We start from the raw sequence: 27,399 nt of genomic DNA, 5'->3' as shown, positions 1-27,399 counted from the left end.
CTGTTGTGCTGTAACAGTGAAAGTTGAATAGTTACGACAGATAGACCTACAAAGGCTAATGCATTCACTCTCTGGCCCTTTACAGGAACAGTGTTAACTTTTGGTCTAAGACAGAAAACACTCAGTTACAGTTAGGATCTTGTTTATGCTTCATGACTAATAATTAAGTGGTATCTTAGTCCATCTTCTGTTGCTATAACAATACCTGAGCTGGGCAATTTATATAGACAAGAGGTTTAGCTCACAGATGTAGAGGTTCAAGATCATGGCCCCAACATCTTCTGAGCTTCTGGTGAGGGCAATGCACGACAGAAAAGTGGAAGGGAAAGCTGATGGGGAACGTGGCTATGTGTGGAAGAGAAGTCAGCTGGTGAGAGACAGGGGAGACTGACCTGCTCTCTATAAATTTATTCTTGTAATTAATCCAGTCCCTTGAGATCTTACTGACTCCCAAGAAATATAATCCAGTCCTAAGAGAACTAACCCAGTGTACTGAGAAAGACAATCAATTTATGAGGGTGACATTCCCATGACATACTTACTTCTTAAAGGTCCCACAACCTCTACAACCATTACATTGGGGATCAAGCTTCCAGAAGATGAACTCTGGGGAGCAGACCATAGCAAGTGGTATTGCCAAAGAGCAGACTAAATTGTCCAAGGTTAAACAGAAAAGGGAAAATCAGCCTGATCCAAAAGACTGTTATCTTTCTAATATATTATCTAGTGTTTATTGTTTTTTTTGATACATTAATAGCCATAATTTTACATAATTTAACAATTTTGCTAAATATTAAAATACTGATTTTATTTTAGATTATTATCTTTCTTTTTTCAAAGAATCAATAAGCCAGCTAATAAATATTATTTTAAGTGCTTTGATAATCAGACTTTGCTGTAAATTTCAACTCAGGTAATTTAAGAATAGAAGATTTTACATACCGCTATCATTTGAATATTTTCCTGTCAAACACCAGGGTTTATTCTTCAAAGTCTTACACTGGTAGTACTAAAAGAGTATAAAGTTAATGCAGTTATGATATTTAGAGATGAGGCCTCTGGGATGTGATTACATTGGTTTAGGTTGTGAGAGTGAACCCTATGATTAATTCCTGCTAGCTTTAGGAGCGTTCAAAGAGACACAGACAAGAGTGCTCCCTGCTGCTTGCTATGTGATGCTCTGCACTGCCTGGGACTCTGCCAGCAGGAAAGACTTCACCAGATGAGTCTCTTAGACCTTCCTTACACCTGCAGAGCCATCAATCAAAGTAAACCTCCTTTCTTATAAATTCACCTATCTCAGGTATTTTGTTATAGTAACAAAAAAAAAAAAAACCCTAATACACATATCTAATACCCATAGCATTTACCATTATTTTTTATGACCACAGAATTCATGTTGTAAACTATTTGATAAATGTTAAATTTTTTATTTCTGGATTTGTTAATCCCCCAAGGTTAATCTTAACCAATTATATCCCCTTTAAAATTATCCTTTAAAAAAAAAAAAAACTAAGATGCCATTGCAATAAAGGAATGTGAAAAGCAGTAAACCCATCACAAGAGACTATTCTAATCAGTACATCAATTGGCCTAAAGGCAATCCCATTAGAGTTTATTTTACATTTTAGAATGAACAAAGATTAGCATCTCAAAGTCCTCCAAGAATGAAACATTAACACTAACTGCACTGTCACTTTTCCAGTATGCACTGTAACTTGAGTAGTTTGAAAATTGAGCTGTATTAAGAGCTATGTCACAGTAGCCATAAAAAAACTCTGATTTTCAAATTTAAGTTTTTTTCATGAGTGTCTTAGTTTAAATTCTTTCATTAGAGTGATCAATATGGTAATACATATTTTTGATATGTCAACAGATATTAGCTATGGATAGAGATTTTAACATTCAACGATCCCTTGGTTATTCAACTTTGATTAACCAAGGAACTATTGGCTATAGACTTCTCTTTTACTGTATTTCTCTAATCAGTTCCAGACACTGCTGCAGGATCTACTCAAGGACTACTGATTCCCATATAGACTGAATCACTTTGTGACTCCCTACTGTTTATCAAAAAAGCAACAGCAAAGTCTAGAATTCAACTCTTTTTTTTTTTTTCCCCAGGCAGAGTTAGAGAGAGAGTTATAGACTGTGAGAGAGACAGAGAGAAAGGTCTTCCTTCTGTTGGTTCACTCCCCTAATGGCTGCTACAGCCAGCACTGCACCAATCCGAAGCCAGGAGCCAGGCACTTCCTCCCGGTCTCCCATGCGGGCGCAGGGACCCAAACACTTGGGCCATCCTCCACTGCCCTCCCAGGCTACAGCAGAGAGCTGGACTGGAAGAGGAACAACTGGGACAGAATCCAGCGCCACAACCGCGACTAGAACCTGGGGTGCCGGCTCTGCAGGCGGAGGATTAGCCAAGTGAGCCATGGCACCGGCCTAGAATTCAACTCTTTAGCCAATGATACTTTAACACTTTCTATTTATTTTCCTTGTTTACCTGTATCATGTTTCACCCAAACTAGACTTAGACTCTTTCTAGACATGTCCTTCATTTTCCTCTCTCCACAGTAATTCTATCTGCTTCACCCTCCCTTTTCCACTTGCAGATGAAGTCCTCAATCCTCCCCATCTTTAGGACCCATAGGAAGTGTCAGCTCCACTAATGAACACTTTGGTGCTCTTTCTACCTGATGACACTTGTCTATCACACCCTTTATATTTTGTTGTTCAAGGCTCTATCTTCATTAAATTATATTTAATTGTGTATTTTTCCAAATCCTAACAAATTACAAAAGCTTCTTCAGGGCAGGAGTGTCTTAATTTAGGACCAGTAAAATATTATAAAGGTAGCATGGGGGCAATACTATGAGAGATACCAAAAGCCAGGAAACAGAATTTAAACTTTATCTATAGGCAACAACCATTCTTGAATACAAGTGGCAAAAGAAAAATACTATAGGAAAATCAGTCTGCATATTATTCGGCTTTTTGTTACTGTAACAAATACCTGACACAGTTACTTATGAAGGAAGGAGGTTTATAGTCCAAGATTTGATGGCCCCCTTGGTCTGGCATCTGATGAGGGTGATTAATAGCATAATGCATGCAGAAAGATCATATGGTGAGTCAGAAAGCAGAGGGATAATGGCTGGGCCTGACCCAGTCCTATTTAACCAACCCTCTTGAAAGAATTACTTTTTCAGGTATGCCAGTGACCTAGGGACCTCCCAATAGGCTGGCTCCTTTATAAACACCACAATTGGATCGTGTCTCCAACCTTAATCCATTAACCATTAACATTAGATACCAAGCCTTTAACACATGGGCCTTTCTGGGGCACCTAAACTAATATCCAGACCATGGGGAAAAGTAGAGCTGTCTAGGAGACTGTAGAGGAAGAATAGTACATTGGAAAAACAGTGTGCCAGAGAAACCATCACCACTTTAAAGAGTAAAAGTAAAGAACTATGCAGAGTTCAAAGAGGCTGAAATGGGTGGATCACGGAAATGGCCTACAGAAGACAGGGAGAACATACTTGTAACAACCTGAAGAACAGAAGCTGGAAGAACCATATAAAATAACACGCAAAAGTAAAACCAGAAATTCTTTCTAAAGCCATCCTCTACTTTACTTTTTAGGGAAGCTTGAGAATATACATTGGTTTGCTTTTTTCATTTGATGGCTAATACTAGTTACATTTGTTAAAGTATCTGTCCAGAGGGTTCAGCTATTTTATTTTTTTTCCCCAACGCACATTTTACTAGTGTCTACTTGTGTCACATCTGCAAATGTCCCATTGACAAAAGGAAGTCACACGGCCAGGCCTAGTGTCTGGGGGATGTGAGTGGAGGAACCACAAAAGGGCATAGAGAAGCAAGTGTGGTACATGGAAGGCCATTCATTTAACAATCAATCACAAGTTGTTTAGGAACAGTGCTCTCTTCCTACAGGCCATACACAACAGCTAAAACTAAAGAGAAAACCAAACCATTCTCCTGGAAAAACATCATTTTCCTAAGGGTTTTATTTATTTATTTATATTTTTATTTTTTTGACAGAGTGGACAGTGAGAGAGAGAGAGACAGAGAGAAAGGTCTTCCTTTGCCGTTGGTTCACCCTCCAATGGCCGCCGCGGCCGGCGCACCGCGCTGATCCGATGGCAGGAGCCAGGTGCTTCTGGTCTCCCATGGGGTGCAGGGCCCAAGCACTTGGGCCATCCTCCACTGCACTCCCGGGCCATAGCAGAGAGCTGGCCTGGAAGAGGGGCAACCAGGACAGAATCTGGCGCCCCAACTGGGACTAGAACCCGGGGTGCCGGCGTCGCAAGGCGGAGGATTAGCCTAGTGAGCCACCGCCCTAAGGGTTTTATAATCTAGTCTAGTATGTCTGCAATTTTTCTCAATGTCATAAAATTCTGAAGACAATCAATTTGAAAAATACACTTCTCAGAGAACATTTTGAGAAGAGAGAGGTCAAATGATGTGATGATGACAGTGTTTAGCAGCTTCCAAAACTTATCTTGGCCCTTCTGCTTTGAATGAGCAAATCTGTAGACAGAAGATTGAACCATAAGACCTTTAATCTGCTTTTCCAGTACTGAGATTTTGTGATAAACCATTTGGTAATCAGTCTATTACAGGGTTTCAGCTATTTTAAAAACTTTTTGATAACCTCAAAGTCAAGTTTTCTGGGAACAAAAAAGCCATCCAACTTAACTTTTGCCCTGCAAAAGATTAACATTTAATGAACCACCAATGTTCCAGCACTGTTCTAGCACTGGAGTATACAGCAATGAAAGGAGTGCCCGCTATCATGGAGTGTATACTCCCAATGCAGGTTACTGACAGGTAGTGTGACTAGCCATATTGTTTTGTCCAGGATTCAGGGATTTCTAGGATGAAGGACATTCAGTGCTAAAACTGAGAAATCAGTGATGAACAGCGAGTGCAAGCAGTAGCCCATTTCCCACATTGGTCCCCAAAGACCATCCTGCCGTCTCCCTTTTGGTATCTACAACCTTATGTCGTCCTCTCCCACATTAAATAAGTTGACCTGGGTAAAGTAACAGCATATTGTGGAAATGACTGTGTGTGACTTCCAAAGCTAGGTCATAAAAGACACTGGGGTCTACTTCACACTTTCCAGGGGAAGCCAATGGCCATCTTAAGGGGACACTCAGACAGCTCTATGGAGAGTCTTCCATTTGGCAAGGAACTAAAACCTGTTGCTGTTAGCCATGTAAATAAGCCTTCTTTAAAGGAGATCCACCAGCCACAACCAAATGCAGTCAAACTTCCATAGACTTCCAACCTAGCCAACATGTTCACTGCCATCTCATAAGATCCTTAGAACCACCAGCCAAGCCACTCCAATGCCTGACTTAGAGACTAAGGTAAAAGATGATGCTAAATTTTTGGGAAATTTGATAGAGTGTTAGACAACTAATGCAGTTCTATAGAGAAAAGTTATGCCTAATAGAGTTGAAAGTAGGCAATACTTTTGACAATAGGGTTTGGAAAAGATTGTTCAAGAGGGATTTGGGCAGAGAGCAAAGGGAGAAGGCCAGCAAAAGGACAATCCAAACAAAAGGCTAAAGGATTTTGGATTTACTACTAACAGAAGGTACTTGCTTGGTGTTGTTAGAACAAGTGTCATTGTGACCGCAGTGGGATCAGCAAAATTTAGAGGGGCTGTAGGAGTAGTGGGGAGTAGAAGATTTTGTAGGGTCTCACTGAACAAAGAACAAGATGTTTGAATTTTATTCTGAGTCGAGGGAAACTATGGTTTGCAGCAGAAAAAGAGCTGCACCACCTGACCTATACTTTTAAAACTTCTTGTCTTCTTTCGGTGTTATTGGCAGCTTGGATTCCAAACATGCAATGTTCAGGGCTGTGATCAGGCCGAGTCTGGCTGGGCTAGGCTGTGTAGATGTAACCATTAATCCCCAAGCCTTTAAAGCCGGTGTTTTCTGGAGAACTGCACTTTTATGTGAGTTTGGGGCCACATGTTTTTCAGAGAAGTACAATATTCGGTGTATGTGAGTATGGGGCCACACAGACACCTGAGCACATGAAATGGGGCTGGTATGAATTCAGATGCACTGTATGGGCAAAATATACACCAGATTTCCAAGATTTGGTACAACAGAAGAATGTAAATTACATGTTGAAATGATCTTTCGGGTAGATCGGGTTATAAATACATATTTATTATATATTATTATATAAGATATTGTGGATTTATACATAATATATTTAGTAATATAAGTACATTACTAAAAGCAATTTCACCTACTTCATGTTGTTTTTTCTAAAGGGCCCATTAGATTTAAAATCTCATCTTGTGGCTTGGATTATATTTCCATTGGACGGCGGCAAGCCCGTGCCATCGGCACCTGACGGGCAAACTTTTAGTTTCGTCTGGCGAAGCGCTGCCTCAGAAAGACTCGGGTGTTCTGGCTACAGGGGCACTGCAGGCGGTCCTCAGCGAACTCCTTCCCTGGAGAATAGGACCCGACTACACCGCAGGAACCACCCAGGGCGGTCAGCAGCCGCCTTCACCGCGTCACATTGCCCAGACAACCAGGAAGAAAGGCAACCTTTAAAAGGGGCGGAGCCCTTCAATCAACACCCCTAACGAGACCAATCCACGACCTGAGCGGCCAGTGGTTGTCCTCACCTTCCGGGACTTCACTCGGAGGGGGGCGTGGCCAAAGGCAGAGGCGGGATTTCCTGTTCAGCTGTGCGTAACTTCCGGCGTATACCGGAAGTTCCCTCGGCGAGCTTCGGGAATTTAGAGCGCTGTGTGGCTCTTCGTGGTCGCTGTAGCAGATTGAGGTCTGAGGTTCTTGAAGGGCCTGGCGCGCTGATTACTAGATTATTGGCTTATTCATCTGCCGTTTCTCGCCTGGCGATGGCGACGTACACCTGTATTACCTGCCGCGTGGCGTTCCGTGACGCGGAAATGCAGCGGGCCCACTATAAGACGGACTGGCACCGCTACAACCTGCGGCGCAAGGTGGCCAGCATGGCCCCGGTCACCGCCGAAGGCTTCCAGGAGCGCGTGTGGGCGCAGCGGGCCGTGGCGGAGCAGGAGAGCAAGGGCACGGCTACGTACTGCACCGTGTGCAGTAAGAAGTTTGCCTCCTTCAACGCCTATGAAAACCACCTCAAGTCGCGGCGGCACGTGGAGCTGGAGAAGAGGGCCGTGCAGGCCGTGAATCGCAAGGTGGAACTGATGAATGAAAAGAACCTGGAGAAGGGGCTGGGCGTGGACAGCGTGGACAAGGATGCCATGAACGCGGCCATCCAGCAGGCCATCAAGGCTCAGCCGTCCACATCTCCCAGGAAGGCGCCCCCGGCGCCGGCAGAGGAGGAGTCCAAAAGTTCTGTGGCCCAGGCTGCGGGGGGACGTGTGATTCACGAGCGGGACCCAGCCGAGAAACCGCCCCGGCTCCAGTGGTTTGAGCAGCAGGCGAAGAAGTTGGCAAAGCAACAGGAGGAGGAGAGTGAGGAGGAGGTGGAGGAGGAGGACCTGGACGACGAAGGTAATGGCCCTCTCTGGAGGGGCCGGGGGTTGGCGCCCCTTAAGTTTCCAGAGTTATATTCGAGGTGGGGATGTGTGTGTCCGTGACGGTGATGAGGGGAGGTGGTGTAGATGCGTTCTAAAGGGCCTTATCCGGCCAGCATCGCCACCGGGAGTTTTGTCTGTTTTAATCTAATTGCAGATTCAGGGCCCAAAACCTTACCTGAAGAGCGAATAGGTGCTTAATCAATATTTGTGGAACGGGTTGATGTCTTCTCCGTTTCGTATGAGCAGGCTTTTAAAATATACATAGGAGAACATGCTATAGTCGCACCGCCTGCCGTGGGAGTTGTGATTCTACTGGGTTTCCAGTTAACGATGGTTTCTGCACTTAATTTGATTGATTGTAAACAGATGGAGGGGCTCCAGATCAGCAAGCCTGAAACGTGGAGCTTGAACCAGCAACCTAGCCTCCTTGACTTTAGGAGCCTTTTATTTCCTTCTTTTCCCGGCATTCTGTTAACACTGATACTGTGTTTACTCACATACTCCATTTATAACAGAACATGTGAGACTGGTTAATGTATAGACAACATAAACAGTTTGGAAGACTGGGAAGTCTAATGGCAGAATGGCCTTTTTATAAAGGTACTGAGCCACCCGGGCAGAGTCCTCATTACCTAATCATGCAATAAAGGCCCCGCCTTTCAGTACTGTCACACTGGTGGTTAAGCATTGACATGGTGGACACATTCAGATCCTAGCAGTTCCACCACTGCCAAGTGAACACACACCACTGTGCATCTATGAAATGGTAGATACAGACATTGTTCTAGCAGTATATAAAAGTATTCATCTAAATATGAGACCACGGAAGTCTTTAGCACTGGGCTATGAAGCATAGGAAAGAAGCAGTTTACTGTGTACTGGAAAAGAAAGATTAAGGAGTTTTTTTTAGTTATTCAAACTTGTTTGTGGTAAATGAACAGCTGAAATTGAGATCTTAGAGGAAGACTAAGGGTTGGAATTAGTATCCTCTTTCTCCACATACAGTTTGCCTCATGCAGATCATTATGGCATTTTTAATTGTGATTGCCACTTTTCTTTAAACCATGTTTTTCAAAATTCTGGCTTGAAGACTGGGAAGATATTGATTCTGATGAAGAACTGGGATGTGAGGACACTGAAGCGATGGACGATGTGGAAGAGCAAGAAGCAGAGGAGGAAAGCTCATCCCATGGCGCCATCCCTGTAACAGACTGCTTGTTTTGTCTCCATCATTCAAGCTCCCTCATGAAGAATGTGGCTCATATGACTAAAGTCCACAGCTTCTTTATTCCTGATATAGAATATCTTTCAGATCTTAAAGGACTGATTAAATATTTAGGTAAGTACCATAGTTTTCCTTTTTATGAGGAAATACCACAGTAATGAGAGTCAAATTTAAGAGAAGTTTTACGATTCTTACCAGTCGTTGATGTTCATTTTGTGAAAATCAAAGTCTTGGTCAGTGTTTTTGGAGTTGTGGAGATGAAACTTATCCTGGCCACGAAAAGCTTTGATATTTTTTGATAATTTTTCCTCAACTTTTTCAGGAGAAAAGGTTGGTGTTGGAAAGATTTGCTTGTGGTGCAATGAGAAAGGGAAATCCTTCTATTCCACAGAAGCAGTGCAGGCACATATGAATGACAAAAGCCACTGTAAGCTCTTCACAGATGGTGACGCTGCTTTGGAATTTGCAGACTTCTATGATTTTAGGTAAGCCTGCGGTTTGTGATGTGAAGTGAGAAGTAAGGGCATCATATGTACATTGAAGTGATGGTTGATGTGCCAGTGCCAGCACTGTACAGTGAGTATATCCATAACTCTGGTAAGGCCTCTGGAGATGCTTGTTGCCTTAATTTTGTAGATAAGAAGCTCAGTTTAACAGTTTAACACAAGTAGTAAAGAGACGATCTCAGTCCCAAACTGAAGTGTTGTTTTTTTTTTTTTTTTTTTTTTTTTTTTTTTTTTTTGACAGGCAGAGTAGACAGAGAGAGAGACAGAGAAAGGTCTTCCTTTGCCGTTGGTTCACCCTCCAATGGCCGCTGCGGCTGGCGCGCTGCTGCCGGCGCACCGCGCTGATCAGATGCCAGGAGCCAGGAGCCACGTGCTTTTCCTGGTCTCCCATGGGGTGCAGGGCCCAAGCACCTGGGCCATCCTCCATTGCACTCCTGGGCCACAGCAGAGAGCTGGCCTGGAAGAGGGGCAACCGGGACAGAATCCGGCGCCCCAATTGGGACTAGAACCCGGTGTGCCGGCGCCGCTAGGCGGAGGATTAGCCTAGTGAGCCGCGGCGCCGGCCTGAAGTTTTTTTTTTTTATTATAGAAAGCTTTTATTTAATAAATATAAATTTCATAAGTACAACTATTGGGTTATAGCGGTTCTTCCCCTTATACCCACCCTCGCACCCCGAAACCATCCCACCTCCTACTCCCTCTCCTGTCCCATTCTTCATTAAGATTCATTTTTAATTATCTTTATATACAGAAAATTGACTCTATACTAAGTAAAGATTTCAACAGCCAAACTGAAGTTTGTCTGACTTGTTTTTGTTTTATGTGGTTAAATGGTCAGTTCATTTTGTCAGTTCCCTCATAAACAGATTTGGAAACTGTCTTTCATGTTTTGGGTTTCTCAAAAGTCCTTAAACATAAGCTGTTTCCCAAGGAGTTGAGATAGTTTCTAAGCTAGAGCATTTCATGTGAGATTATCCCATAGATAGTTCAACTCCAGATAGAGTCCTGACCAACTCATACATCATGCCATAGATATATTTTGGATGTTCACGAACCACTAGTTCTTGTTGTCAACATTCCTGTGACCCAGGGCAGGAGATAAGCAGCTGTGTAATAACTATACCAGACATGCACAGCCCAGCTGATACTGGTGCTCAGAAAAATCTTAAATCTTTAAGGTCTTCATTTTGCATTTTCTCTCCTGCTTCTCATTTTGCAGTCACGGACTTGTAGTTGGCAAGCGTAAGTAGGGAGTTAGACAGATTGAGTGTCTGCAGAGGTGGAAAGCATCTTCCTCCAGGCAGTAGACAGTATTTATCCCTCTCGGGCATCCTGTCAGTAGTATTTATGACTTTCTGATGGTCGGAGTGGTCAAAGCAAATACCTGAGATTGAGTCAAATGACAACAGTTAAGTGGCTGACTTGAAACGCTGCAGTTCACAATCTCTGGCTTCGCTCGTCTGCACTTAATGTCTGTACTCAGGATTCTATGTCCTGTAAGTCATGACTCCCAAGTGGATTTCTCTAGTATAACCTTCCCTTCAGCTCCAGATTTACATATCCAGTTACCTCCTTGACATTTCTAGGTAAGTGTCCAGAAGAAATCATGAACATATTCAAAGTCAAACTCTTGCTGTGCATCCTAATCTAAGTAACTGTCCTTCCAGTTACTTAAGGTAAAAACCTTGTAGTCAGTCATCTGTTTTCTTTCATGCTTATGTGAAATCTATCACCACATCCTGTTTTACCTACCCTCAAGTTATCTTGGACTGACTGCTCACTACCTCCGTGACTTCCAGGACTTCCATCAGCTTTCACCTGGCTTGCTGCACTACTATTCTGCCTGCTCAGTTTGCTTATTTACATGCTTACCACCTTCTATGTTCTCTTTTTTTTTTTTTTTAATATTTTTATTTATTTATTGAAAGTTGGAGTTACACAGAGAGAGAAGGAGAAATAGAGGCAGAGAGAGAGAGAGAGGTCTTCCATCCACTGGTTCACTCCCCAACTGGCCGCAATGGCCAGAGCTGCGCCGATCTGAAGCCAGGAGCCAGGAGCTTCCTCCAGGTCTCCTATACGGATGCAGGGGCCCAAGGACTTGGGCCATCTTCTACTGCTTTTCCAGGCCAAAGCAGAGAGCTGGATCAGAAGAGGAGAAGCTGGGATTCGAACTTGTGCCCATATGGGATGCCTGCACTGCAGGCGGCAGCTTTATCTGCTACACTACAGTGCTGGACTCTTTGTTCTCTTCTCAAAACTAGCCAGATGGGTTCTTAAAAAATACTAAGTCAGGTGAAAGTGTTCTAAATCTTCCAAAGGCATTCTCTCTCCCCCATCCCTCTGCATCCCCACCTTTAATTTATTTGAAAGGCAGAGAGACTGATGGACAGAGATCTCCCATCTGCTGAGTCACTCCTCAAATGCCTAACACCGAGGGCTGGGCCATTCCAAAGCCAGGAACCCATAATTCTGTCTGGGCTTTCCATGTGAGTGTCAAGGACCCAAGTACTTGAGCCATCACCTGTTGCTTCCCAGGGTGTACATTAGGAAGCTGGAATTAACTATAGAGACTTGAATCTAGACATTCTAATAAGAGATGTAGGTATCCAGTGTCCCAACCGCTAAGTCAAATAGCTACCTCTTAAAGGGCTTTTTGTCTCTCAGGAAAAACCCAACTACAAGGATGTACGTGATCTGGTTTCAGCTGTGGTTTTAGTATTTTACATTTTTTGCTGTCTGGATTCCAGTAATAACATGTGTTTCTCAGGAACCTTTCATTTGCTGTTATCTTTACTTAAAATTTTTGGTCAGTTAGTTACATGACTTGCCCAGTTACTTCCTACTGAATTTAGCATAAATTTCACGTTCTCAGTGTGACCTTCCTTGACCAACTTCCATGAAATAGCAACTTTTACCAATCCTTTTTTATTTTATTTTAATTTTCTTCATGGCCTTTATTGTCTTTTTACATGTTATGTGTTTTTGTTTATTGTCTAAGCTTTAAAAGGGTGGTGTTGTTATTTACTGAGCATTCAAACTGAACCTAAATTTATAACTGATGTAAATGATTCAAGCAGTAAATTTCTCTCAATCAAAATAGTGCTTTTTTCAAAAATAGTGCTTTTTTATCTATTCTGTTAAAATGAGAATTGATGTGAGCCTTTATAAAAGTGAATAATAAATGATTGATATATCTTAAATAAGTAAAAATTGATAATGCTCAGTATAGAAAACTTGGAGAGTAAAATGCCTTTACACACAAAGCTTGTTGAGTGCTTACTACCTCCCAGGCACTAGTTAACTGTCAGTTAACAAAATGATAAATTGCTTGTAATCCCACACTTCTTGCCAAGATAACTAGTGTTAACTTATTTTGGACTTGAAACTTTTTCTTGAAGAATGAACTTAGAGAAAAGGACACATACGTATATTTAAGATACCATAAGTCTGTCCAATGAAATTTTAAGTGTAATTAACACCCAGTTGGAGAAACAGAATGTTAGCAATACCCTGACATTTCCCTGTGGATCCTTCTAGAAGCTATGCCTTTTGTCTTCAAGAGTGAATTCTATTGTGACTTAATATTGATTTTGTCTGTTTTTGCATTTTGTATGATGTAATCACAGGAATGTGTTCTTGGGTTTGGCTTCATTTGCTCTACTTTACATTTGTGAGACCCATCTGTACTATTTTTTTTTTTTTTTTAAGATTATTTATTTTAAAGTCAGAGTTACACAAAGGAGAGGCAGAGAAAGAGAGAGAGAAAGGGAGGGAGGGGAGGTTTTCCATTCGCTAGTCCACTCCCCAATTGGCCTCAGTGGCCAGAGCCAGGAGCCAGGAGCCTCTTCCAGGTCTCCCACATGCAAGGGCCCAAGGATCTGGGCCATCTTCCACTGCTTTTCCAGGCCATAGCAGAGAGCTGGATTGGAAGTGGAGCAGCTGGTACTTAAACAGGTGCCCATGTGGGATGCCAACACTGCAGGCAGTGGCTTTACCTGCTACGCCACAACCCTGGCCCCAATCTGTACTATTTAAAAAAAAATTGTTATTTATTTGAAAGGCAGAGTTACATAGGGGCAGAGACAGAGAGATCGTCTGTCCTCTGGTTCATTCCCCAAATGACTGCAATGGCAGGAGCTGGGCCAATCCGAAGCCAGGAGCCAGGAGCTTCTTCCAGGTCTCCTACACAGGTGCAGGGGCCCAAACACTTGGGCCATCCTCCACTGCTTTCCCAGGCCATAGCAGGGAGCTAGATTATAAGTGGAACATCCAGGACTCGAACCAGTGCCCATATGGGATGCTGGCACTGCAGGCGGCAGCTTTACCTACCAGGCCACAGTGCTGACCCCCATCTGTACTATTTTGTGTAGCTATGGATGATTCATTCTCATTCTTGTGTTTTGTTGTGTGCTCCACAATGTCTAGACTACTCTTGATGTACATTTGAATAGCTTCTGGTTTAGGGCTGTTACTAATAATGCTACTACGTAATTCTAGTATGTGTCTTTATTCAAATGTGTACATATTATTTGTTGTATATTTAGGAGTTGCATTAGAGAATATGTTCAGTTTTAGATGATACTGTGAAATTGTTTTGCAAAATTGTTCTCTATATGGGAGAACTTTTGATTTTAGCCACTTTGGTGGGTTTTAATTTGTTTATGGTGAATACCAATGTAATTAAGAATTTTTAATGTATTGGCCATTTGGATATATTTTTGTGAAGTGCGTGATTAAGTCTTTTTTTGTGTTTTTCTGTTGGGTCTGGCCTGCTCTTAGTATTTTAATGTACATTTTGCCACTTATTTTTTGTGTATGCCTGTGAATATGGATTTGTTAAAATTTATTTGTAGGAGTGAGAGATTCTTCTTTACCTGACCTGTCCAATAAGATAATTACTAGATGTGTCATTAAAATGAATTAAGCATTAATAAATTCAGTTCTTTAGTCATATTGCTTACATTTGAAGTGCAGTGTTTAAAAGCACATGTAATTAGATGGAGCTTCCATATTGAGCAAATAGACTTGAACATTGCTATCAACAAAGTTCTGTTGGACAGCACTGTTGTAGAATTTGTTTTTATAATGAGTAAATTGATTAGAGCTACTTGTCCAACTCTTCATTCTTCCTCTTTTCTCTGTTTGTTTTAGGGAAAAACAAGTTCAAGAAAGGATTCTTTCTGTTCTGAGTCGTTTGCTCACTTTTGCTACAGAGAAAATGCTAATAAGTTGTTTTCTTTTGCTAAACCTACCTTTTAGGTGGCTAGTGAGTTTGCCACATTTGCACATATCACGTGTGTCTCTTAGGTAAGATAGGAGTATTAGTCTGATTCTTCATGCCAATGTACTGTTTGTTATAGGAGCAGTTACCCAGATCACAGGGAGGGAGAAGACCCTGATGAAACTGAGCAGTTGCCCTCAGAGAAGAACTTGGAATATGATGATGAAACTATGGAGCTGATTCTGCCTTCTGGTGAGTGCCTTTATCAACAGTGCCAGTAGGATTGTCTGAGCTGCATATCACCATTATTATCTTTCATATTATTCCTCATTATTTCCATGAGGGAAATAGGACATAAAACTTGAAGTGTGTGTTTATGTTCTCATATGTATGGTATACTTTGGGTTGTCACTTACCTTGAAATTAGCTGTTTGTTTTTTTAAGATTTATTTATTTTTACTTGAAACTCAGTTACAGGGCCAGTGCTGTGGCGCAGCAGGTTAATGCCCTGGCCTGCAGTGCCGGCATCCCATATGGGCACCGGTTTGAGACCTGGCTGTTCCACTTTCGATCCAGCTCTCTGCTATGGCCTGGGAAAGCAGTAGAAGATGGCCCAAGTCCTTGGGCCCCTGTACCCACATGGGAGACCTGAAAGAAGCTCCTGGCTCCTGGCTTCTGATCAACACAGCTCTGGCTGTTGTGGCCAATTTGGGAGTGGACCGCCGGATGGAAGACTTATCTTTCTCTCTCTCTCTGCCTCTGCTTCTCCTTCTTCTCCTTCTCTCTGTGCGTAACTCTGACTTTCAAATAAATAAATAAATCTTAAAAAAAAAAAAAAAAAAAAAAAAAAAAGAGTTACACTGACAGAGGAGAGGCGGAGAGAGAGAGGGTCTTCCATCTGCTGGTTCACTCCCCAGTCGGCGATAATGGCTGGAGCTGCGGCGATCCGAAGCTAGGAGCTTCTTCCAGGTCTCCCATGCAGGTGCAGGGGCCTAAGGACTTGGGTCATCTTCTGCTTTCCCAAGGCCATAGCAGAGAGCTGGATAGGAAGTGGAGCAGCTGGGACTGGAATCAGCACCCATATGGGATCCCGGCACTGCAGGCAGTGGCTTTACCAGCTGTGCCACAGCGCCAGCCCCCTGCTGTTTCTTTTCGATTTGAACAATGCTTTTTGCTTTGATTGAGTGTCCCTGCCTCCCTTCCTTTCTCCCTTTTTTTTTTATTAAAATATGTAGACCTTTTCTGTACTGTTCTCATATAGATTTTTTGGGTCCGATTTATGTTTTTCTTTACTCTAATTCACTGAGCTGCTTCTTGTTTCCTTAGCTGCTCAGGCTCCAAATGGTTGGCTGGCATGTGAATTTCTGATGGACAGTGTCTGAGTTGCCTGACTGTATTCTAGTTGTAGGAGATACTTTGAGTTCTTAAAATTCTGCCTTTGGGGAACAGGATTCTTGGTTGGAATTTATCCCTGGTATGAGAAGATGAAGAATCACCATGAATATAGAAAGTTATCCACTGTTTTTCATGTGGGAAGAAAGAATAGGAAAAGATGTAATTAATAGCTGAAAGGCTGGAGAAATGAATAGAATGGCAGACAAAAGATTCTAATAATTCGTGGCACTTTCTTAGCATGTTCAAGCTTTTCAGCAAGCCTGCAATTTAGATTCTACATACTCATTTGACTTATGAAATTTAGGAGGTTGAAGTAACATGCCCAAGATCACACATCTAGTCGGTTGTTGCTCCCCCTCTTCGCGGAGGAACGACACAGGACCCTGAGCTGTTCTTTTGTCTGCTTGGCCCTCCCCGGGTTTGCTGCTGGTTCTTCCCGGGTTGCTACCGACCCTTCCACCTCCGTGGAAGGGCGGTTCCCCCTGCCACTTTCCCCACTTCCGCGGGGGAGCGGCACACCGCCGGCCGGCTCTCTTGGGGGCTGCACAGGTGTTCCTTCAGATAGATGTTCCTGGTGCATGTTGTCTCTCTCCTCCTTTATAGTCCTCTTCCACCAATCCCAACTCTGCTGCCCACACGCCGAGTACGCTGCTCTCCTCCAATCAGGAGCAGGATCAGCTCCTGGAGGTCATCACTCAAGTTGGCGAGAGACAGCTGCATAGAAGCTGTTTACTCCTCTCCCAGCGCCATATTGTGGGAGAGCAGATGCATAGACTAAGTCTTAATTCCAGTAACAGTCTAGTCCGAGTTGCTCCCCACAGTCGGTGAAGCCTCTTTCCCACTTCTATACACTGCCTTTGGAGATTTGCGATAATGGTGAGGGCAGGAACAGCACACAATGCCAATGGAGATTTCCACAGTGAAGAGAAGCCCCTTTAACATTGCCCTTCACAGACAACCATGTGTAACTCGGAATCATAACCTCTTAAGACAGGGGCAGCTTTAGCAGCTGATGGCAGAAGGAAAGTGCAAGCAGAACCCATCTTGAAGATGTAATTCTACAATGACAAGAAAATTAAAATGCCATGTAATGTGGTGGCCTATGTAATACTCAATTGCAAAAGCCTAAATATAATCACAGAAAACCTTCTAGTCTTCCTCTAGTGAAAGTATTAATACAGAACATCAGAAATAATGTTTCATAACTTTTTTTTTCAGGACTATTTGTTTAGACTCTTGTCTCATTCACTTCCACTTCTTAACTGTAGAATAAGATAACTACATTAGCACATGCTACAAGCATGTGCATGAATGAACATATATTTGAGAAAAATTTTCACCTGAACTTTACACTTTTGAAACTTAAAAATATAAAGAATTCTTAGCCTTGTAGAAAACATTTTTTGTGGGTGAGTTTGTTGCCTAAGGTTAAGCAAAGGCCAAATTAGGTGTCTTTGTGGGATCTCTTCCTCTCCTACATACAGATGATTTGGCAGTCCCTAGATGTCTTCTGAGTGTTTTTGTTTTCTTTTAATCCAGGTCTGTGTCCTCATGACAAATAACTGTCCATTTCCAGGCTGGTTTCCACACAAACCGAAACAGAACATTCTTTTTAAAGCAACAGTATATTTTTTTGTCCCCTGGAATTCCTGGAATGAAGCCATTGCTTTTGGATAACTTGTAGTTTCTCTGGCTTCTGGCCCCTTGGGCGTCTTGTGCTGTTCCCTTACTACTCACCTATAGTTGCTTCTTCTGGCTCTTTGTGTGTGTCATGCCTGTGTCTTCCTCTTACGCCTTCTGTAAGACTCATCTTACTTGGCTTTATCCTCCTGGGCAGTCTTTCTGAATTCCTCTCCTGTTCTTCTGTTGGTTGTTGAGAGTTCCCTCTGCTCCCGGGACATGTGGTATATCTGTGATAACCTTCACCTTACTCCTTTGTAGTTGTTGGCTTGTTTGTCTCCCCCCATAGTTTTGGAACTGAAAACTGCTTCTTTTACCTTTTCATCTCAGTTTAGGTTCTCAGACACACAAGAGCCAGATAAATGTTGACTGAGAAGGTGGAGGCAACTATTGAAAAGAAACGAAAGTTGATTCTCTTGGGCTTGGAATGAATGAAGAGCAGAGCAGAGGGAGTTCTCGGGCTTGAGTCACATTTGTCTGTGTTACTGTTTGATGTCTGGGGAGAAGATTGATTTGCTTTTATATTGTGTAGTCAAAGAAGAAAGTAGCATGAGATTAGCTTAGCTTTTTAACATGTGGGTTTCCTTGTTTACAGCTGCAGGTCCAGTTACTGAGTTGTGTTGTTTTAAACTGTTCTGGAACAACCTTAGGACAGCATTTTGACATGGACTTGGAGGTAGTGGGGTACCCAGTTTGGTACTAGGATATTGTGAAATGCTGTGCTTTTGAACTGGAACACCCAGGAAAAACCCAGCCAACAGCTATAAACTATCTTACTGCAAGGGTTCGTTATTTATTTATTTATTTATTTATTTATTTATTTATTTTTTACAGGCAAAGTGGACAGTGAGAGAGAGAGAGAGACAGAGAGAAAGGTCTTCCTTTGCCGTTGGTTCACCCTTCAATGGCGCCGCGCCGCACCGCGCCAATCTGAAGGCAGAAGCCAGGTGCTTTTCCTGGTCTCCCATGGGGTGCAGGGCCCAAGCACCTGGGCCATCTTCCACTGCACTCCCTGGCCACAGCAGAGAGCTGGCCTGGAAGAGGGGCAACCGGGACAGAATCCGGTGCCCCGACCGGGACTAGAACCTGATGTGCCGGCGCTGCAAGGCAGAGGATTAGCCTAGTGAGCCGCGGCGCCGGCCCCTACAAGGGTTCTTAAGTAGACCATGCACATTTTTTCTGTGTGGGCAAAGCCAGGAGCCAGGTGCTTTGTCCTGGTCTCCCATGCGGATGCAAGGGCCCAAGCACTTGGGCCATCCTCTACTGCTATTCCCAGCTACAGCAGAGAGCTGGACTGGAACAGGAGCAACTGGGACTAGAACCTGGTGCTCATATGGGATGCCAGCGCCGCAGGTAGAGGATTAACCAAGTGAGCCACAACACTGGCCCCTGCCGTAGATTCTTAAAAGCATCTGTACCTGGAGAAGATTAAAGAAGAAACATCTGTATATAAGGCATTCTCTGCCTTCAGAGGCCCTCTCAGATGACTGAGAACTTAGAGTAAGTCTTTGTTTAATGACAGTAAAATAGATTTCAGAGTGAATAAAAAATGACCAGTATTGTGAAATTTCTTCTATCTGGACTGATATATTTTTCATGTTGCCCATATTTTTACTAACTCAAGTTTTACAAATCAGTTGTGCCAGGGCCGGTGCTGTGGCGCAGTGGGTTAAAGCTTCAGCCTGCAGCGCTGGTATCCCATATGGGAACTAGTTCAAGTCTCCGCTGCTCCTCTTCTGATCCAGCTTTCTGCCATGGCCTGGGAAAGTAGTAGAAGATGACCCAAGTCCTTAGGCCCCTGCACCTGCATGGGAGACCTGGAAGAAGCTCCTGGCTCCTGGCTTTGGATCAGTTCAGCTCTGGCTGTTGTGGTCATTTGGGGAGTGAACCCGTGGAATGGAGACCTTTCTCTCTCTGGCTCTACATCTCTCTGTAACTCTGTCTTTCAAATAAATGAAAAATCCTAAAAACAAAATACAGACAAAAAAAATCAGTTATGCTTTAGTCAGTCAGGTTTATTATGAGAATTGGTTTGTTCCTGAATCTCAATATTGGTTTGGGGTGTTTTTTTTTTTTTTTTTTAATGATCCAAGAAAATGGGAGATCTCTGATCAAACACTATATAAAATGTAGCAACAACATATTTAATCATCACCTATTTATCTCTGAACAAATTTACATTCAGAAACCTCTTCCATTGTGCTCATTTGTATGATTGGCTTAGCATGGATATTAGCTTGAAACCCATTTTGAAAGGATTCTTATGTGTGGAAGTTAGTGAATTTTTTTTAAGCTTTATTTTATTTATTTGAAAGAGTTACAGACAGAGGTAGAGACAGAGAGAGAGGTCTTCCATCTGCTGGTCCACTCCCCAGATGGCCACAACAGCCAGAGCTGTGCCGATCTGAAGCCAGGAGCTTCTTCTGGGTCTCCCACGCTGCTGCAGGGGCCCAGGACTTGGGCCATTTTCTACTGCTGCAGTAGAAAATCCCAGGCCATAGCAGAGAGCTGATGGGAAGAGGAGCAGCCAGGAGTAGAACCGGTGCCCATATGGGATGCCAGCGCTTCAGGCCAGGGTGTTAACCCGCTGCGCCACAGCACCGGCCCCAAGCTTAGTGATACTGAATCAGCTACACTTGGTGCCTATTTTAAATGGTTAAAGTAGTAATTGTGATGCTCTAAACCTAGTTACTTAGATTGTGTGTGTGTGTGTGTTTTTAAAGATTTTATTTATTTATTTGAGAGGTAGAGTTACAGACAGTGAGAGGGAGAGAGAGAAAGGTCTTCCATCTGTTGATTCACTCCCCAATGGCCGCAATGGTCAGAGCTGTGCTGATCCGAAGCTAAGAGCCAGGTGCTTCTTCCGGGTCTCCCATGTAGGTACAAGAGCCCAAGAACTTGGGTCATCTTCTACTGCTTTCCCAGGCCATGGCAGAGAGCTGGATTGGAAGAGGAGCAGCTGGGACTAGAACTGGCACCCATATGGGATGCGGGTGCCACAGGTGAAGGATAAACCAACTGCTGTCACAGTGGCAGCTCTCAACTTGTATTTTAATCATTTAAGTAGATGATTATGAAGCCAATGACAAACAGCATCCAGTAGAGGGCACTCTGAGCATTTCTTTTGAAGACTCTAGTCTGGCTCAGTCCCTGTGTTCTGTTTTCCTCATTGCTCTTCAGTTCTTACCGAGGAAGCCTGTCTGAAAGACACATTCAGTTAGCTGTTGACTACCCTGATGAAACTGTTGGTAGGTTCACAGGCGATACATAGCTAATGTTCTTAGGAAAATGACAGTTTGGAATTTTGTTTTCCAGTATCCAGTTTAATCAACAGGCTATTTGTTACTGCTATGGTAAAAACTAGATGGACAGGTTGTGTGCTTCACCATAACTCATACATAACCAATCCTTTATTTATTTTGGTTGTCATACTATGTCCTGAAAATATTATTTTTATGTATTTTTGATGAGGACTTTTGAGTTGGACTGTTTTTCGCACTGTACAGTTGGTGCTAATGTCAGGTGCTTCCTCATCATTGACATAGAGTGGGAATAGTGCTAAACACTGAGTTTTCATTTCTGTCCTACTAGCTGTCAGAAGCCTTGGCATTAAGTAATGAAGCCTGTTCAAGGATTTTTTTTTTTTTAACTTTTATTTGATGAATATAAATTTCCAAAGTACAGAATATTGATTACAATGACTTCCCCCCCATAACATCCCTCCAACCCGCAACCCTCCCCTTATCTACTCCCTCTCCCCTTCCATTCATGTCAAGATTCATTTTCGATTCTCTTTATATACAGAAGATCAGTTTAGCATACATTAAATAAAGATTTCAACAGTTTGCTCCCACACAGAAACATAAAGTGAAAAATACTGTTTGAGTACTAGTTATAGCATTAAATCTCAATGTACAGCACACTAAGGACAAAGATCCTACATGAGGAGTAAGTGCACAGTGACTCCTGTTGTTGACTTAACAAATTGACACTCTTGTTTAAGCCAGCCTTCAGTAAGATATTTCTCAGTGTTGCTTAAGAATATTAATATATTGATTGTATATAATATATTAATATGTACTTATGACCAGCATTGTTATTCCCTGGCTTGGGAGTAATTGTTTTTACAAATATGTCCTGAATTAATATTGTAAAGAGAAAATCAGTTAAGCAATCCTGAAAGATTGTTTTTGCCATCTCCTGAATATGATCACAAAGCAAGCAACTTTTCCATATCTATTTAGCCAGTGAACTATTTTCCAAGTAGGAACGTAAAATAACGTGATTGGAAAGAATATCGTAAAGGCAAATGCAGCCTTCCGAAATAAACTATCATGTTCATAGTCTTTTTACTTGAAAGATTCTCTATGTTTTTATATGTGTAAATGTAAACACTTTTCTAGCAACTGGGTTTTAGCCACATTTATTTTAATTGGAAATAGCTGTTTTATACTTTATGTACATGTTGTTGATAAGTATCTGCATGTTTATGGGCTTCTGGGAAGGTATTTGATTACTTATACCCTCGATTAAAATTCTATGAAAGCATAGCATGTATTTAGTAAGCACTTAGGTGATGCTGATGCCACTGGTCTGGGGACTATCCTTTGAGAGCCACTGCTGTGATGGAGCCTGGCTCCTGCAGTTTCATCTGTTGTGAAGCTGAGACACAGGTTGGGTTGTTGTTCCTGTAAAGGACCAGAGGCAGTAGTTCAGGTTTTGAGTGCCATCGTGTCTCTGCAGTTCTCCAGCCCTGCTGTTGTGGTATGAAAGCAGCTGGAGGTAATACCTACACAGATGAGTGCATGTGTGTGTGATCCAGTTCTATGAACAAAACATGACAGTGGTCAGATTTGGTTGTCTGGCTGTAGTTTGCTACCCTTCCTATTAAAAGATATGCCCCACCCTTAAATAAGGGCCTTGATTTGTTCTTTTGTAAATATCTTTATTCCCTCAGATTTTTGTTTTTGTTAAATTTTAGTTCCAAAGTTTTTGATGGTCAGTCCCTTTTCCCCATAGTTTTCTTATTTGAAATGTACAGGATCTCTTTTTCCCATTGTGTTAAAGTTGGTAATGGTCCTATCTGATAATAACATACACAGTCATATATTGTAATAACATCATAATATGTTTGAAATTAAAATCAGAGTATGATTAGCTCAAAAATTTAGCAGCTCCTTCTAAATAAGCAAAAGCTGTGAAGAGAGTGCAGCTTAAATGCCTTTTAAAATCCTGGCTTAGCAGGTGATTTCATCACTTAGGAAGCAGTAGAAAGGAGTTCCTCAACCTTGGCACTGTTGACATTTTGGGCTAGGTATTTGTGCATTTGAAGATACTTAGCAGCATCTTGGGCTTTTACCCACTAGATGCCAGTAGCACCTTCTACTTGTAACAACCAAAGCTGTCTCCAGTTAGTGCCAAATGTTTCCTATTGGATAAAATTGCCCCTTGAAGATTGAATTTGGAAAGCTCTTGCGTTATAGCTCTGCCTTGCAAAAACTATCTAATTCAATGTTTATATATTGCTCTTATGGAAAACAGGTGCCAGAGTGGGGCATCGCTCCTTGATGAGATACTACAAACAGCGATTTGGCTTATCAAGAGCTGTTGCAGTTGCTAAAAACCAGAAGGCTGTGGGCCGGGTACTCCAACAATACAGAGCCCTGGGATGGACTGGCAGCACAGGTTTGTTGGTGTTTACAGCTATGAATGGGCTCAAGAACTTATTTTTCCAGAAAGAGCTTGGGTGAAGTTGTTTCCATTTATGTGTTCTTATGGATCCTATCCAAGGGAAACTTAACCTCTTGTCTCTGGGAGCTTCCATTACCACTTAATAATGTTAATGGCAATAAGCACAAAGCTGCATGTCTTAAAAGTTTCATATTCTTGGTATAATAATTTCATGTATACTATCAACTTTTTCAGAAGACAATAGTTAGAAAAAGGATGATTTAGTAATCATCAAAAGTTGAAATTATCCTGAAGGCTACACAAAGGAATTAAATAGTATTCCAGTGGTTAATAGCTTAAGCTGTGGAGTCATGCATGACTTACAGGATGTACTTATAGATTCTCAGATGATGAACATGAGTAATCTAATTAATCTAAGCTTCTACTTCCTCATTTATACAATGGATATGATAACGATAGTATCTGCTTCTATGAGTTGACATTTTAATATTATAATGCATGCTCATGTGATGCAGTCCATAGGAAACTTAGTCAAAAGAATAAAGCACACTCCAAGATATTGATGTAGTTGACGACTTCTTGGATAAGACCCCCAGAGCATAGGCAACCAAAGCAAAACTAAACAAATGGTATTGTATCAAACTCAGAAACTTTGGCACAGCAAAGTAAACGATCATAGAGTGAAGAGACCACCAACAAAATGGGAAAAAATATTTGCAAGCTACCTATCTGACAAAGGATTAATACCCTGACTAAATCAGCCAATTGAAAAGCTCAACAACAAAAAAATAACCAATCCAGTTAAGAAATTGGGCACAGGACCTCAGTAGTTCTCAAAAGAGGAAATGCAAATGGCCAGCAAATATAAGAAAAAATGCTCACCATCACTAGCCATCAGAAAAGTGCAAATCAGAACCACATGAAATACAACCTCAGCCCCATCAAATGGCTAAAATCCAAAAGACAAGGATTAACAAATGCTGGTATGGATGTGGAGAAAGGGGAATGTTTATACACTGTTGGTGGGAATGTAAATTAGTACAACCACTGTGGAAAACAGTAGTTAGATTTAAAAAACTAGAAATAGACATGCCCTGTCATCCAGCAATCCCACTATTGGGTATATATCCCAAAGACATGAACATGTTGTATCAAAGAGATACCTGTACCACCATGTTTATAGCAGTGCTGTTCACAATAATCAGAATTACGAATCAACCAAGTTGTCTATTATCAGATCATCAGGTGAATGGATAAAGGAAAATACACATATACAAATACAATAGAATATTATTCAGCTATAAAAAGAGTGAAATTCTACCATTTGCATCAAAATGGATCCAGCTTGGAGGACCTGATAAGCCAGACACAGAAAGACAAATACTTCATGTTTTACCTCATATGTGGGAGCTAACACTAAAAATGAAAAACAATTTAAAAACAAAAGCAGAATAAAGAAATGCCTGTATCAGTATTGCCACAAATATATTTTTGTCACATTTTGTTTTATGTATTTGTCCAACCAGTGGTTAAAAATTGTGATACTATAGTTTTAATGATCTGTGGTTATTTCAGAATTTATTGTATATGGGTGAAATGTTCATCCTTCCATTTGATTATTGTTTATAGCTCTTGCCTATATTCCTGCTGAAATAGGGTCTTTACGTTTTATTGTTGATCTCTTTATTTAGTGGAGCATTAAGCCCTTGACTGTAATGCTAATTAAAAATATGTTATCTGAAAAATTAAAAAAGAACAAAAGAGAGAGGATGAAGTGGGGGAGGAAGGAAATATTATAAAAATTGTATCTGTGAACTTCATTGACCCTGTTTTCTTTGTATTAATATTACATTAACATGAAAAAAATAAAGTATTGTAAAAGAAAAAAAAAGAAAAAACCCACACACACACAAAAAGAAAGAAAGAAAGCAGGCCACTGAAATTGTTAAGCTTTGAAACCTTATCGATACAATATTATTTACATTTGTTCTGATACATCTGCAGGAAGCCAGTTATCCTTAGACCTTCAGGGAAAATATCAGCTGTGGAGAGGATAAGAGGACAGCTGCTTTCTGATGGCCTGGAAAGCTCTGAGCAACTGAAATCCATTTAAATCCACTGTGTTTTACGTACATGTGCTTTCTGTCACTGTGGCTGCTTGGGAGATATGAGGATGCTTGAGTCTAACAAAGACTGACTTCATCTTGCTCTTGTCAGGAATTTATTTGACTCCATTTATAGTTTCTGCCCTTCTCTATCCTCAGATCCATGGGCCTGCACTTTCTGTGCATATAAACCTTTCCAATGATTAGAACTAAAGATGCTCATTCCAGAGAAATGTATATATCCAAGAGTTCTGGGTTGCAATTCTAGGGTGCACGTAGACCCCCAAAGCCCAGCTAGCAACTTCTTTAAATTACCTCAAACTTTGGAGTCTCGGCAAAGACTGAGTTTTCTCTAATCACAAGTAACAGACTTTTGCCTCATTTCTTCACCCCTTTGTAACCACAGGAGCAGCTCTAATGCGAGAACGGGACATGCAGTATGTTCAGAGGATGAAATCAAAATGGATGCTGAAGACAGGAATGAAGAACAATGCCACCAAGCAGATGCACTTTAGGGTTCAAGTGAGATTCTGAGTGTCTGCCAGGACTGAGTGATGTGTCTCCTGCACAAGTTTCCACCTTGAGGACCACCAGAAGCCAAACTGTGGACCCCTTTGCTGCTACTTCATTTGTTCTGATCTGATAATAAAAAATCTGGATTATATTGGCTTTCAAATGTCATTTTTCAATAGTGTTTAGATCTTATGGTTTTACAAACCTGTACTTTTGTGTGGCAGTTGCTTCATTGCTTCAGCTTTTGAATAATTTATGGCTCTTCACATAATGTGGGAAATTCAGGAGGGACGTATCCACTTCAAACTTAGCTGAACTTTAAAAATAACTCACTGTGTTACGGCACTGGGGCCTATGTAGTTGAACTTTGAGGCTTACGTAAGAAGAGCAAAGTTGAATGTTGCTCACTGAATGTGTGTGTCATGGCTCTTGAGGTGGTGAATCACTGCAGGTACATTCACTATATTTAGGAATGTTGAAGAGCATGCTAGTGGCTTGCTGTGAAGTTTTTTTAGTTCTAAATGTGAACACACTCCCAGCCTCCGGTAATTACCATTATACCCAACTTCTATGGGATCAGCCTTTTTTAATTCTACATATGAGAAGTCACAGAATTTTAGACAGTGATGGTACATTTTAACTAACCTAGTTCAGTTGTTACCACTTCACTTCTCCCCTCCCTATGTTGTCAGTGTAGCAGAATCCGGGGCCTTGGGGTGATATAAAGGTTCTCATCCATGGTACATAACAGTAATTGACAGAGCAAGGAAAAAATGTGTTTCTCCAAGTGTGCATGTATGCTATAGTTTGGAGATGCTTAGAATCTTCCCCAAAGGTTCATACTAAAGTTTCTGGTGATGTTGAAGTGGTGAAACCTTTTTTTTTTTTTTTTTTTTTTGGACAGAGTTAGATAGAAAGGTCTTCCTTTTTCCGTTGGTTCACCCCCGAAGTGGCCGCTACGGCCGGTGCATTGCAGCCGGCGCGCTGCACCGATCTGAAGCCAGGAGCCAGGTGCTTCCTCCTGGTCTCCCATCGGGTGCAGGGCCCAAGGACCTGGGCCATCCTCCACTGCACTCCTGGGCCACAGCAGAGAGCTGGACTGGAAGAAGAGCAACCGGGACAGAATCCGGTGCCCTGACTGGGACTAGAACCCGGTGTGCCAGCACCGCCAGGTGGAGGATTAGCCTAGTGAGCCGTGGCGCCGGCCAAAGTGGTGAAACCTTTAAGAGATGATGCTCAGTTTTGATTTAAGTCCTTGAGGTGCAACTCTTGGAAGAGATCAAGGTAGTTCTCACAGGATCAACTTAGCTCTTGACAGAATGGGTTGTTATAAAATGAGGTCACACCTCTCCCCCACTTGACCTTTTCTTCCTGTGGGTGCTTCTCTTTTTCCCTGCCATATTGTGATGCAGCTGGGGGCCCTTAGGAAGCCTGCACCATGCTGTTTAGACTCTCCAGTAACCAGAATTTTGAGCCAAATAAGT

General features: G+C 42.0%; 1 protein-coding gene across 1 annotated transcript; it reads left to right on the top strand.

Moving 5' to 3' along the window:
- The first annotated feature begins 5,188 nt into the window (after nucleotides 1–5,188).
- ZNF622 (zinc finger protein 622) lies at nucleotides 5,189–26,066 on the top strand. Its single transcript, XM_017344654.3, has 7 exons — nucleotides 5,189–5,399; nucleotides 6,323–7,553; nucleotides 8,670–8,918; nucleotides 9,127–9,289; nucleotides 14,671–14,783; nucleotides 23,148–23,291; nucleotides 25,809–26,066. The coding sequence occupies exons 2-7, from the start codon at nucleotides 6,920–6,922 to the stop codon at nucleotides 25,934–25,936; spliced, it is 1,431 nt and encodes a 476-aa protein (XP_017200143.1). The 5' UTR covers nucleotides 5,189–5,399; nucleotides 6,323–6,919; the 3' UTR covers nucleotides 25,937–26,066.
- The last annotated feature ends 1,333 nt before the right edge of the window (nucleotides 26,067–27,399 follow it).

The sequence above is a fragment of the Oryctolagus cuniculus genome, chromosome 14, assembly GCF_964237555.1.
Source record: "Oryctolagus cuniculus chromosome 14, mOryCun1.1, whole genome shotgun sequence".
Lineage (NCBI taxonomy): Eukaryota > Metazoa > Chordata > Mammalia > Lagomorpha > Leporidae > Oryctolagus > Oryctolagus cuniculus.
This window is presented reverse-complemented; position numbering and strand designations above follow the sequence as displayed.

What these genes read in the sequence shown, in the direction of transcription:
- ZNF622 (XM_017344654.3), top strand. Translation starts at nt 6,920, where the DNA reads ATGGCGACGTACACCTGTATTACCTGCCGCGTGGCGTTCCGTGACGCG. An exon ending in AGGACTGATTAAATATTTAG is followed by an intron (nt 8,919 to 9,126) that starts GTAAGTACCATA and finishes CAACTTTTTCAG; the next exon opens with GAGAAAAGGTTGGTGTTGGA. An exon ending in GGAGCTGATTCTGCCTTCTG is followed by an intron (nt 14,784 to 23,147) that starts GTGAGTGCCTTT and finishes TATGGAAAACAG; the next exon opens with GTGCCAGAGTGGGGCATCGC.